Genomic DNA, 12,303 nt, shown 5'->3' with positions numbered 1-12,303 from the left:
AAATTTTTGTATTTTAGTATCATGTTTCGCTACACAAATGTACACCAACGTCGAAGTTCTTATTATTTCATTAATATATATATATGCAATAATTATTTTGATTTTATTTATTTATTTGAACAAGGGAATATGACATGATTAATAAGAATATTAATAATTGCATTAATCAAACTGATATTTTTCGCATCAAACTATACCTTAAACAAAATTATCAATATTTTTATATTAAAATTACACTGACTAATAAGAAGCTACTATAAAAGTAAGGTAAATATCACTTTTAGTCCCTCAACTATACCACTTATCCATATTTGATCCATCATATTTCTCTCTTATTAAATTTAGTTCCTCAAATTTATATATTCCATCAATTTTGATCCTTTTCGTTATCTTTATTTTAATTTTAATGGATGTGCGTGGAAAAAAAAAATTGGTGACAAAATGACTAGAAATCGGGACCTAATCTAAAGATTTTATAATGAAATTTTCATTTGACTTATGTGTGGGAATTTGGAAAGTGGAATTTGGATGATATCAATTTTGAATATTTGGACAAGTGAGATTGCATGCCTTATTTCAGGTAGGACTAGTCCGCTCGTCATTAGGTGCGAAGAAGACCCAATGCATCTATCTATTCACGTGGCGACTGCAAGGTCAGCAGATCCAACGGTATTGCTCGTAACACGTAATAGAATCAGCGTGACTTCCTGGACGTTTCAATCATGAACCGGTCACAATCGTCCGCCTCCTTTTATGCATAAAAGTATATATGTGTGCTTCCACCATCCCGTATTTCTCACCTAAATCCCAAAACTAAGAAGAGAACAGGAGATCGCCTCTGTCTTCAGCGGATTCATTCTCCAGCAGGTTGATTTTGATCGGTTATCTGGCGTTGGTTCAATGGCAGAGAAGTCATTCAAGTACGTGATCCTCGGTGGTGGCGTTGCTGCTGTGAGTATCTTTCGTCCTTGATCAACTTTTCTTTTGAGTATGACCTTTTTATGCTTTTGCTGTTTCTGTTGCATGGTCTGCTATTGTTCTGGCCGATTTATGTATTGTTTAGTACTTTTTTTGTTATGCGATGCTGAAATGTTGTCAACTGATTAGTGCAAGTCTACTTCGTTTTCAATCAGTTCTTTTTGGTTTTGATGGAAGTAGAATTAGAAGTGAGTTTTCCTAGATCTGTATTACATTTCTACACTTGATTTAGTTGCCTCTTTTTAGAATATATCACAGAAGGCTTTCTGTCTTCTTCCTCATTTTTCTTTTTTTTTTTCTTTCTTTTAATCTGTTTCTATTTAGCGTTGGCTGAGGTTTAAATTTCTCTTTTGAGGTTTCAGCAGTGTATATTTAAATGCTTGTTTTCTGTTGCTATGTAAGTTCTATGTTATATATATATATATATATATTAAATTGGGTAAGGATATCTTTGTTGGCTTTATCAAGTAAAGATTCACTATGAATTGAAAATAATGATAAAAATTGCCTGATTGAACCAATTCACTGTATTTTGTTGGTTGAATTTGTAGCCTCTGAAACTACCATGCTTCTAGAAATATGTGAAAAGCTCAATTTGAATGGTGGACATAGTAAAGCGTAGCAATGCAACTTCACAATAAAATTACATGAAATTGATTTAAGGTATGGTCTCTGGATTGAGGGATGTGTTTATGGTTGCAGGGATATGCAGCGCGGGAGTTTGCAAAGCAGGGAGTCCAACCTGGTGAACTGGCTATTATTTCCAAAGAGGCGGTATGCACCCATCGGAGCTATTTACTGAGAACTCTTGTTTTTATTAGAATGAGTGAATTAGTAGTCAGGCTTTTCCTTAAATGAGAATATCTTAACCATGGGCATTATCATATATGCTAAAACTTGCTGTCAAATAATGGATCAACAGTCACATGTTAGATTGCTAGTTGGCTGTCAAGAACTGCAGAATAAATAATAGTAAATACACCAAGGAGCAGATATCTGTTCTCAATCCTATATTCTCTGTTCTGGAAATCTTACTTAGCTATTCAATATACTAAATCCAATTGGTAAGAACAATTACAATAGGTTGGTTGGCACAGTAAATTATGTTTGTGAAGGTCTTCACCGTATATTTTTAATCTCTTGATGCACACTTCTATAAGGAGCAACTTAACTGTACCATATTATTTGGCGACGGAAGTGGTAATCTAATTATGCAGGGGATTTATGTATAAGAAGGCTGCTTTATTAGCTTACACTTTACCAAAAAACAAAAAAAAGCTTACAAACAACTTCTGTTGATTCTTCATCTTGATCTATTTGATTGAACTTAAAGATTTGAATCTTCTAACCAGATGCCCTATAATTGTTTAAATGGAGAAGCAATTTCCCAGCATCTTTTTCTTCTGTTATAGCTTGATCTTAGTCTCACCATTGGTGCAATGCTTGTTTCTTCCATAGAATCAAATAAATGAATATAAGTGCTTATGATGTTTTTCCTGCCTCAGAAACCAAGATCTTACCGGACTATAATGTATTTATGAAATATTAATCCTGAACACATGGGTTCATTAAACACTTCAGGCATCCTTCACTTCTTGTAATTTGTTCCCTGTCTCCTCCTTGGTTTCATTTTCCTGCTTTAATCATTGTATGCATCTTCTGTAACATCTGAAATTTGCTTCTTTCTTAAACTTCAATGCTTCTCTTCTGAATTTATGCATAGGGGTTGTCCTGGTATGAACATGTTTATTTTCCTCTTTGTTTAACGCCTGTTCTTAATGATGGTTTCAGGTGGCTCCTTATGAACGCCCAGCACTTAGTAAGGGATACCTGTTTCCGGAGGGTGAGTTGGTTACCTCTAGTATGTTACTCAATTACAAAGGACAAGCTGTATCATGGCAAAACCTTTGTTCTAATTATAGGTCATAGACACTGTCTTGGTCTGCGGAAATCCTTACATTAAGCATGGATACCTATCCTCGACGACACACATCCACATGGACACAAAACTGCACATTTTTGTTCACCTTTAGGTTTCTGAAAATGATTTCAATGTTTCTTTAGTTCGTTAGCAACATACTGATTCTTTCAAGCTCATCATTGTCTCCAGGAACTGCAAGGCTACCAGGTTTCCATGTGTGTGTTGGAAGTGGGGGAGAGAGGCTTCTTCCTGAGTGGTATGCTGAGAAAGGTAATACCTCTTTTCAATCATATGTATGAAGAAGTAGCTGCCATTGTTTGACTTATATGAAGGCATGCATCAGTAGGAATTGTTCCTCATATCTCCTTTAGAGTTTGTGCGAATCCTTACATGAGCTTATCTTGATGATTGACAGGGATAGCTTTGATCCTTAGCACAGAAATAGTCAAAGCAGATATTACTGCAAAGACACTTACCAGTGCAGCTGGTCAAACTTTCAAATATCAGACATTGATTATAGCAACTGGTTCCACTGTACATATCATGTTCTTGGAATTTATCATAATTATATCTTTTGGTCTTTTTTTCATGTAGCATACTGCTGCCTTCTGACTGCACACATTACTCTGTCCAGGTTATCAAATTGACGGACTTTGGTGTACAAGGTGCTGATGCCAAAAACATCTTTTATTTGAGAGAGATTGATGATGCTGATAAACTTGTAGAAGCAATCAAAGCAAAGAAAAATGGGAAGGCTGTGATTGTTGGCGGCGGATACATAGGTCTGGAGCTAAGTGCAGCTTTGAAAATCAATAATATTGATGTCAGCATGGTTTACCCAGAACCTTGGTGCAGTAAGTCAAATTTGCCACACATTTTCCTTACTAGGTTTTATGGTTGTCATTTATCCTTATTCTGTTAATTGAGTTCTTGGGGCTCTCATTCACTTGGCTTAACCATATGTCTTCAGTGCCTAGGCTATTCACAGCTGGCATAGCTGCCTTCTATGAAGGTTACTACGCAAACAAGGGAATCAATATCATTAAAGGCACCGTAGCTGTTGGATTTGGCACCAATGCTGATGGGGAGGCGAGTTCTCAAGCATATGAAACTTTTTATTCTTCAGTTAATGATGTTTTTACATGCTTGATAGCATAACATGTGCAATCTTTTTCACGCCTTTCAGGTTACTGAAGTAAAACTTAAGGATGGTAGAGTGCTAGAAGCCGATATTGTTGTTGTTGGTGTAGGTGGAAGGCCCCTCACAGCTTTGTTTAAGGGCCAGGTTGTAGAGGAAAAGGGTGGAATCAAGGTGTGCAGCTTCATTCTTTGCTGTTTTTCCCTCTAAACTGCTCCCACATTCTCATTAGCATATTGCAACAAGAGTCACCAATTTCTATGGGATGTACTCGCAATTGTGATCATGATACGTTTTTGTGAAAAAGTTATCTACCCCATGAATGACAACCAAAAGCATGAAGAAATGAAGCCCTAACTTCAAGCTTGGTTGCACTGGAGATGTCAAACATTCCGAGGATATATTTATCATTACTAGATTACTTCATGCTAGATAACATATGGCCTTATTTTTGCAGACTGATGCTTTCTTCAAAACGAGTATTCCTGGTGTATATGCTGTGGGTGATGTTGCTACGTTCCCCTTGAAATTGTACAATGACATCAGAAGAGTTGAACACGTTGATCATGCTCGCAAATCTGCTGAGCAGGCTGTTAAGGTATCTGATATTTTTGTATGCATAAATATGATCTTCTTTTGGACTATATTAACTAAGTACTCCTATGTGCCAAAAGGTAGCCTTATTCGTGGGACAAAATTTTTGACTGATGTGAATGTATGACCCCAACTGCTAAGTTAGATTGTCTTCATGCTCACCATTTATTTGCCTGGATATGGATATAAATTCACTACCTTTCAGTCCATATTTTAACCCTAGAGAATGACTAAAACCAAAAGTTTAACTGCTGTGAAGAGGGCTCTTAGCACAAGTTTCACTTCATTTGTCTTTCAAACACACGCTTACACACAACATATTGTGTTTTATAAATCTCATTTCCTGTAACGAAGCTAAAGATTTAACTCACATTCAATTCTGCAGGCAATTTTTGCAAGTGAAAAAGGAACATCTATTGATGAATATGACTACCTTCCATACTTCTACTCCCGTGCCTTTGACCTGTCATGGCAGTTCTACGGAGACAATGTAGGTGACACAGTTTTATTTGGAGACAACAGCCCAACATCCCCTACACACAAGTTCGGAACATATTGGATCAAAGACGGCAAGGTCGTCGGTGTATTTTTAGAGAGTGGAACTCCAGAAGAAAACAAGGCAATTGCTAAACTTGCAAGGGTCCAACCTGCAGTGAGCAGCTTGGATGAACTAGGCAAAGAGGGTCTCGCTTTCGCCAGCAAATTCTAAAATTTATTTTGTCAACATATATACCAGAAGGCATTGTTTCTGCATTTATCCAAAGTTCGTGGCCTTGGAACAGTTGTTCTCTGTATTCTGGACCATGCTCCTTGATTGTGGTTTGTTCCATGGACTATGCAATATTTTTTTCGCCAGTACTGCCCCATCACCTGAAAGCGACCAGATTTCTATGAAGTAACCTATGTTGCAACAGGCGTTATTGCTACCATTTTCTTGAAAATTTATGTTGAGCTCTTACATGATATTTTCTGTTTCTGCAATTCTTCCGTCGTCGTTGCCACTGGTTACGGATATAAGTTGAATATCTTCGTGGCGATATGGTGCTCGTCTCTTCAGCAGCTATCAAGATAATTAATTGAGGATTTCTCCGCTTCTGGCTTCCTATTGGGGTGCGGAGATTCAAGCAAACAACTTTTCTCGAACAATTAACGTCAGATTTTAAAAGCATGTTGAGGATCTTGATGCCAACCACATCAGGATGATTTCAGTTGTAAAAACCGAGTGCATGACAAATATTTCAATAATTTGTTCTCCCAGTACATATTTCTACATTCTGATCTGACCTAAGAGGCTAACGAGATTCAACACTCCGAGCGCCATCATGTGACAAGATGTCTGTCCAATATCAACTAGGTTCACATTTTTCTTCCTTTTATAATGTCAACTTAGTACGATGCGGTGGGGTCGAAAACAACTTGGATTTGATTTCAGGACTCTCTCATTCATTGAAGAGAGTGATGCCAATTTAATCAATTGGGATTTGGCAATGCATGCTCTTCATCTAGTTTCTTTTTTCAAATAAATAAAATAAATTAACTACCCAATTGAATAAAAACTCACTCTTAACTTAAAAAAGAAAAGAAAACAGAGAATAAGAGAAAGCTTACGGTTGCAGTGATTTGTAATTTACAAGAACATCACAAGCTAATATCTATTAACGATAAACCACAGGGGCAAAACTGGGATATATGAAAACTTAAAACCCTAGCCCTATAAACTGGCCCGCTTATTAATCCATCTTTGTCATCGCCACGCTATTCCCTCGCTTTACTCCGATTTCACCTCTTCTCTCCAAAGTCTAGTTGATTCACACGGTAATCTCTCTCTTACGCAAGCATCCTCCGTATACAGTATACATTCATTTGCATGTTTTCGTGCATAATGAATATGCATTTACACGTTGTTGTTTGGATTTCGAGCAGATATGAAGGTAGTGGCAGCCTATTTGCTCGCCGTTCTGGGAGGAAATGCTACCCCTTCCGCCGGTGATTTGAAGGATATTCTTTCATCTGGTATTTATTGAATAATTCACTCGTTGTTCCGAATATATTGATAGAACACAGTATTTGTGCAGTTCCTGATGTTTGTGGATCCTTTCTCTTTCTTTTTGATGATAGTGACTTTTATAGAAATAAGGTTGATGCTAATGTGGTATATGAATTGTAGGTTCATGTACTTTTCCCGGAAATTTAGTGTTCATTATATTATGAGTTATTTGAATGCGGTTTGTGTTTCGTCTATAGAATATTGCCACAAATGAATTGTTCTTTAGAAAATCTAGGCTTCGTGAGTTGTGCTGGAAATGTTTAGTTTATTCTGTATTTAGGTGTTGATTAACAAGGTTGCTTGTGCGTTTATGTCTTTTCACACTTGGCTTTGATGAATTGAGCTAATACTTAACCGATAATTTATGTTTTTTAGCACTTCCACTTGTAAACTTTGGTTGTGGACATCCTTTAATCGCATGGAATAGCAACACCAAACATGCATTGTTCTAATATTTTGCATCGAGAAGATCTTTGTCCTCGATTAATTTTTATCATCTTCAAGTAGTTTTCTCTTTACTTTTTGATAGTGACACTCATATTTGGTTTGATTGTGTTTCATTTTTTTATGTATGATTTGCAGTTGGAGCAGAAGCTGATGATGATAGGATTGAGCTTCTTTTGACACAAGTTAAGAACAAAGATATTACAGAGCTCATTGCAGCTGGACGTGAGAAGTTGGCGTCTGTACCTGCTGGGGGTGGTGCTGTTGCAGTTGCTGCATCTACAGCTGGTGGAGGTGGTGGGGCTGCTGCTCCAGCTGCAGCTGAGCCCAAGAAAGAGGAAAAAGTGGAGGAGAAAGAGGAATCAGATGATGTAAGTCTTCTTTGTGTGTTTACATTATCTAGTCCTCAAGTCTCTGAAAGACGATGTGCATTCTTATCAAGTTGTTTGCGATGTTGGTAGTGTTCAGTTGTTCTTGGAGCCTCACCTGAGATGTTTTTCCTTTTTGGTTTATTATATTAATATTCCACTATATGATAGGAAAAAATCATCCTTTTTTACCAATGTGATAGCGTACTGTGGAGGTCAACAGTTCATGATTACACCAAAACCTGCACTTGGAGCTATGTTTTTGAAGCATGTTTGTCTGTGCATGTATTCATAGTGTTCTATCTTCTTTGCTCATTTTAACTTTCATCTTCTTGCACTTGCTGCAGGATATGGGCTTCAGTCTATTTGACTAGAAGGTTATGGTGTCTCTATGAAACTTCTGGTTCGCACGTCCCTCCCCTTGGGGCTCTTGATTTGCGTTTTCCGGAGAGACTGTTTTTTCATTGTTTATTTCCCGTTTTTCTGTGTTTATCTAGTAGAGGAAGTTTTGAGAATCTAAAAGCATTTCAACCAGCCACACTGAACAGCTGCATTGAAGTTTTATCAATAGATACAAGTTTTTCTATTACGTCAGAAATCATTTAGTTCGCACGAAGTGGTGGTGTTATTTCTGTCAGCCCTTTTTCGTCTTCTTTTTTAATCAATAGTCAAAGTCAAGATCTATATTTATGTAATACTTCAGGGGCATGTTTATTTGGGTGATTGAGTTGGATATTCTGCCTAATTCGGATGTCCAATCATCCGATTAATCTTTTTATGGTGAGCCCATGATAATCAACTAGGCCAGGGCTTCGGTTGGATTATGGCCTGATTATAATCCCACACAAAGAGGTGGGATCAATAATCCCATAAGGCTTACTTCAGTTGGGTAAATTTTTTATTTGACTAAAATTTCCTAAAAAGTGGCTTTGATATGATCTCAATTGTCCCTGCAAAATAAATTAATATCTACGAGATTGTAATACATTATTCTGGCTACTTTTTGACTTTTTTATGCGCGATTTCTTTCTCTTCGTTTTTTCGAAACAAGATTTCTGTCTTTGTTGATACATCATTTCTTACGTTTGTCCCTCTGTAAGTAAACAAAATATAAGGAAAAAACATTATCATGCTATAATTTTCAATTTTATCATGCATTAATTTGTTATCCATTAATGTTCTAAATAAATAAAGTAGGCCTAAAAGAGATTTGAAAACTAATGACACGCTTTGTTTTGTACAATTTCGTCCTTCTGATTCATCCTACTACAATATGGGCCGTGAGCCTCTCTCTCTCTCTCTCACACACACACACACACTTTGACGATGATGTTGTAAGTTTTCATCTTTTCTTTCTCTGTCTTTGTTGTGCTGCTGTTTGATTATCTAAAAACGCAGTCACTATCATCTTGGTCTGGGTCCTCTGTTTTTATGTTTATGGGGTCATAGACTGACACCCCAAGTCTTAATCACCAATTAAAGAGGGAATCAATTATGTAGGGTACGGTTAGGACCATTACTCCGTTCACTATTATCTTGACAAGATGGGACAACTATATATGGTAAACTTAGAAACACCACCAACTATTAACAACTTCCAACATCATACATAATACTCCACAGTTTCAACCAACAGTACTGTTACTTAAGTTTCTCTAAACACATCACCAAATACTAATTTACATAACAACAAACCCATCAATAAATCTCCACATATTGCATTGACATCAAAGAATCCAACCAATATTATGTATAGTTAACTAATAATAGTCGCCAGTTAGAAAACAAAAAATAGTGGCTTCTGAATTAATATAATCGAATCGGAAAGTGTATGTACGTAGGAATGATGAAAGCAGTTAATTAGAGGAGGAGAAGGGCAGAATAAACGAACATTCAGAGAAGATAGGACAAGAAAAAAGATTTCTGCGACATATGTGAAAGGTAAAGCGGAGTGGAGTTATTACAAGGAGACAAGAGTTTTGGATGAGAAGGTGGATGATTTTTTTATTGCCAAAAATATTGGTCATGAATTTAATAGAGATAGATTTTACTATCATAGTCCTTGCAATGCATTACACGTAGCTGGCAACATTTTAGCTCTATGTGGTGTGCAGGCAACGGGCGGCTTCTTCATTACAGCATTAATTCTTACCACTACTCAAACCAAATCATGCAACAGAGGCTATGTATGGGAGGAAATTAGGTGCACATGGGGACTCTTCTGTAGGGATTGTGACGTGGGATACAACCTTGTTATTCGAATCAGGTTACAGTTCTGAGTATTAATCACTTTTTTTGATTTATATATTAATGATACATGATAAGTAATTAGTTTGATTTTGAAAAATTCGTTTGAGTTAGAATTGCCCCGAATCCTTGTATAAGTTAAAATTCCCATAATATTCCCAAAATTTAGATGAATATGAAAATAAGACTAGGATTCCCAAAGCTTCATGATGCTTAATCTGAACCATAGGATGAAAGCTAGATATGCCATATAAATATTACATATCATCTTGATGAGATTCATGTATATAGAGTTACTATTACAAAATATTAGCTAGTAACCAGAATAGGTTTGCAATTAAGATCCTATTTTTAAGTTTCTTATCTTACTAACTTGAGTATTAAAAGACTACAACATAAGTATGCTCAGCTTTCTTTGATTGAGATTTGTCGGCTTAGGGCAACCAACAATAACATTTGATCAGAGTTCAAATCAATCTCACCAAATAATAATTTGCATACAATCTGACCCAATATCAAATCAAATTGTGTTTCAATGCATAAACAATGAAAATTCATGTTACGATATATAGTACAACCCATTACTAATATAAATAGGATCAATATTATTCGATATTTAGACACTCAATTAATATATTTAAAGAAAAAAAAAGGGCCATATAGGCATGGATATGATTGCAAGCTTAGGGGTACAAAGAGTCAACTCTAAAAGCAGTCCTGAATTTTGTTAATTTCAACTTCTTTTATTGTGTTTTAGATTAAGTAAAGGAGTCGAGGATCAATAAATTCGACTAACTTTTTCATTATCTTTAATTATATACAGGACCGGTGTGCAAATTAGATCATGTTCTAACTTTCTATTCCCTCCCTGGACATAATAAAGTTGGCAAGAAAACGACGGGTGAACAACTCATTTTACAACTCAGAATTCACACAATTCTTGAATTTACAATTCTCTAATACCTCCAAAACATATATCAACCGGTCACTTAATTATTCTCTAGGGAGACTTGTTGACAATTGACAAGTCGCAATTATATATATATATATATATATTGATGGGTACGATTTAAAATAAATTGATTTAAGAAGAAGTACTAAGTCTAAATAAAGACGTATCAGTCCAAGAGAGAGATAACCCGCCCAAGTCACCATACTTGGTTCAAGAAGAAGACCTCCTACAATTCGGTTCGGTTTAGGGGGAGGTCTATTCAGCTCAGACCAAAAGCCCCCACTAAAGTCCAGCCAAGGAGAGGAGCATGCTTTGTTGAATCCAACCCAGGGAGGAAGCCTAATCTAAGGGCCTTCCAAGCCAAGTCAGAAAGATGCGCTCAAAAAATTGGACTCTGCAGCTTAAAGGACTCTCCGTCCAATAGAAGTCCACACGGAGGAGGAGTCCCCCTTCATCCGAGGGATGTTTGTTAGAGATAAGGAGGAGCATCATCCCCAAAATCTTGCCTTTTTCGCTGGATGTTGGGCCCCTCTCATCTGATGCACCTCCTCGAACTCTTGTCATTTAAAGAAAAAATACGTGAATTACATGAATTCGCGTGATGGGTGTAATTGCTCTATTTTTCTTTTCACATGGGGATAATTGTTATTTTTTTTACAATGGAATAATTTTCTTATTTCATATAATACAGGAGTAATTTGCATTTAACCCTCTCTATATATATGTATATCTTCATAAAATATTTGTTTCCAATCCAATTGAGATGCAAAATGCAAGAAGCTTCGAGGTTAGTCTCATTTTAGTTTTGACTAGGTAGAGAGGGATTTCCGAGAAATGAATGCATTCAAGAATGCATCACCCGAGACCACTTTCTTGATAAGGAGATGAGGGGCCTGATAAGCTCCCTTTTCAATTTGTCTCTTTTTATGACCATCATACTTCAATTATCGACTTTATTATGAGAAGTCGTTTATCATACGGGTCAATTTTCGTATTGTGTTGTTCTCCTTTATTTTTTGTATTGATCGATTTTTACTGTATTCAAAATAATTCTCAATAAGTCCAACTCAATATAAATACATCTGGGCTCCTAATAACTTACATATAAATTAGCTAATATATATTAATTATTAAAAAAATTGAGCTGTAATTAATTTGAAATGAAGCAAGTGTGAAAATAGAAAATTATGCATCATAAAAACAAAACCCCAGTTGGTAAGTGAGTAAGAATATTGTATATGGGTTTGACGCAGCTATTGAGGTCAAGAAACATTAAAAAAATGAGTCACGTGGTGGACCAATAATTAGTGTTTACATGCACACATCTCATGCAAATTACCACTTCATTATCAAAACAATTTTCACTGCCTCCTAATCTTCTCTCACTTTTTTACAAATCAAATCTTATTATTCTATTCTATATAGTCTCCTTCTCTAATTTATCAACTTTGACATTATTTACGAGATATTATTCATTTTAATTTTATTTCAAAAAAATATCTTGTTAGAAAAATAAATCTTAAAAATTTATTGATGGAGGTGGGGTGGGACGCTTGTTTACGTAAAAACTCATTTGAAAACAAAATACAATAACGCAAGAGGAAAAGGGAAAGA

The 12,303-nt window shown here is 36.0% G+C and overlaps 2 protein-coding genes across 2 annotated transcripts; both read left to right on the top strand.

The window, feature by feature from the left end:
- LOC105174100 (monodehydroascorbate reductase) lies at nt 785–5,891 on the top strand. Its single transcript, XM_011096089.2, has 10 exons — nt 785–951; nt 1,681–1,752; nt 2,770–2,821; nt 3,089–3,169; nt 3,315–3,433; nt 3,534–3,753; nt 3,870–3,988; nt 4,086–4,211; nt 4,495–4,635; nt 5,017–5,891. The coding sequence occupies exons 1-10, from the start codon at nt 901–903 to the stop codon at nt 5,338–5,340; spliced, it is 1,305 nt and encodes a 434-aa protein (XP_011094391.1). The 5' UTR covers nt 785–900; the 3' UTR covers nt 5,341–5,891.
- Nucleotides 6,292–8,223, top strand: LOC105174098 (60S acidic ribosomal protein P2-1). Its single transcript, XM_011096088.2, has 4 exons — nt 6,292–6,446; nt 6,555–6,644; nt 7,261–7,493; nt 7,838–8,223. Exons 2-4 carry the CDS (start codon nt 6,557–6,559, stop codon nt 7,862–7,864), a joined length of 348 nt encoding a protein of 115 aa, XP_011094390.1. The 5' UTR covers nt 6,292–6,446; nt 6,555–6,556; the 3' UTR covers nt 7,865–8,223.

The sequence above is a fragment of the Sesamum indicum genome, linkage group LG11 (assembly GCF_000512975.1).
Source record: "Sesamum indicum cultivar Zhongzhi No. 13 linkage group LG11, S_indicum_v1.0, whole genome shotgun sequence".
Lineage (NCBI taxonomy): Eukaryota > Viridiplantae > Streptophyta > Magnoliopsida > Lamiales > Pedaliaceae > Sesamum > Sesamum indicum.
The sequence above is the reverse complement of the archived record's forward strand: the minus strand, read 5'-3'. Positions and strand labels throughout refer to the sequence as shown.

Coding starts and splice junctions, on each gene's coding strand:
- LOC105174098 (XM_011096088.2), top strand. CDS start 6,557: ATGAAGGTAGTGGCAGCCTATTTGCTCGCCGTTCTGGGAGGAAATGCT. Junction 6,645..7,260: donor GAAGGATATTCTTTCATCTG/GTATTTATTGAA, acceptor TATGATTTGCAG/TTGGAGCAGAAGCTGATGAT. Junction 7,494..7,837: donor AGAAAGAGGAATCAGATGAT/GTAAGTCTTCTT, acceptor CACTTGCTGCAG/GATATGGGCTTCAGTCTATT.
- LOC105174100 (XM_011096089.2), top strand. CDS start 901: ATGGCAGAGAAGTCATTCAAGTACGTGATCCTCGGTGGTGGCGTTGCT. Junction 3,434..3,533: donor TTATAGCAACTGGTTCCACT/GTACATATCATG, acceptor TACTCTGTCCAG/GTTATCAAATTGACGGACTT. Junction 3,989..4,085: donor GCACCAATGCTGATGGGGAG/GCGAGTTCTCAA, acceptor CACGCCTTTCAG/GTTACTGAAGTAAAACTTAA.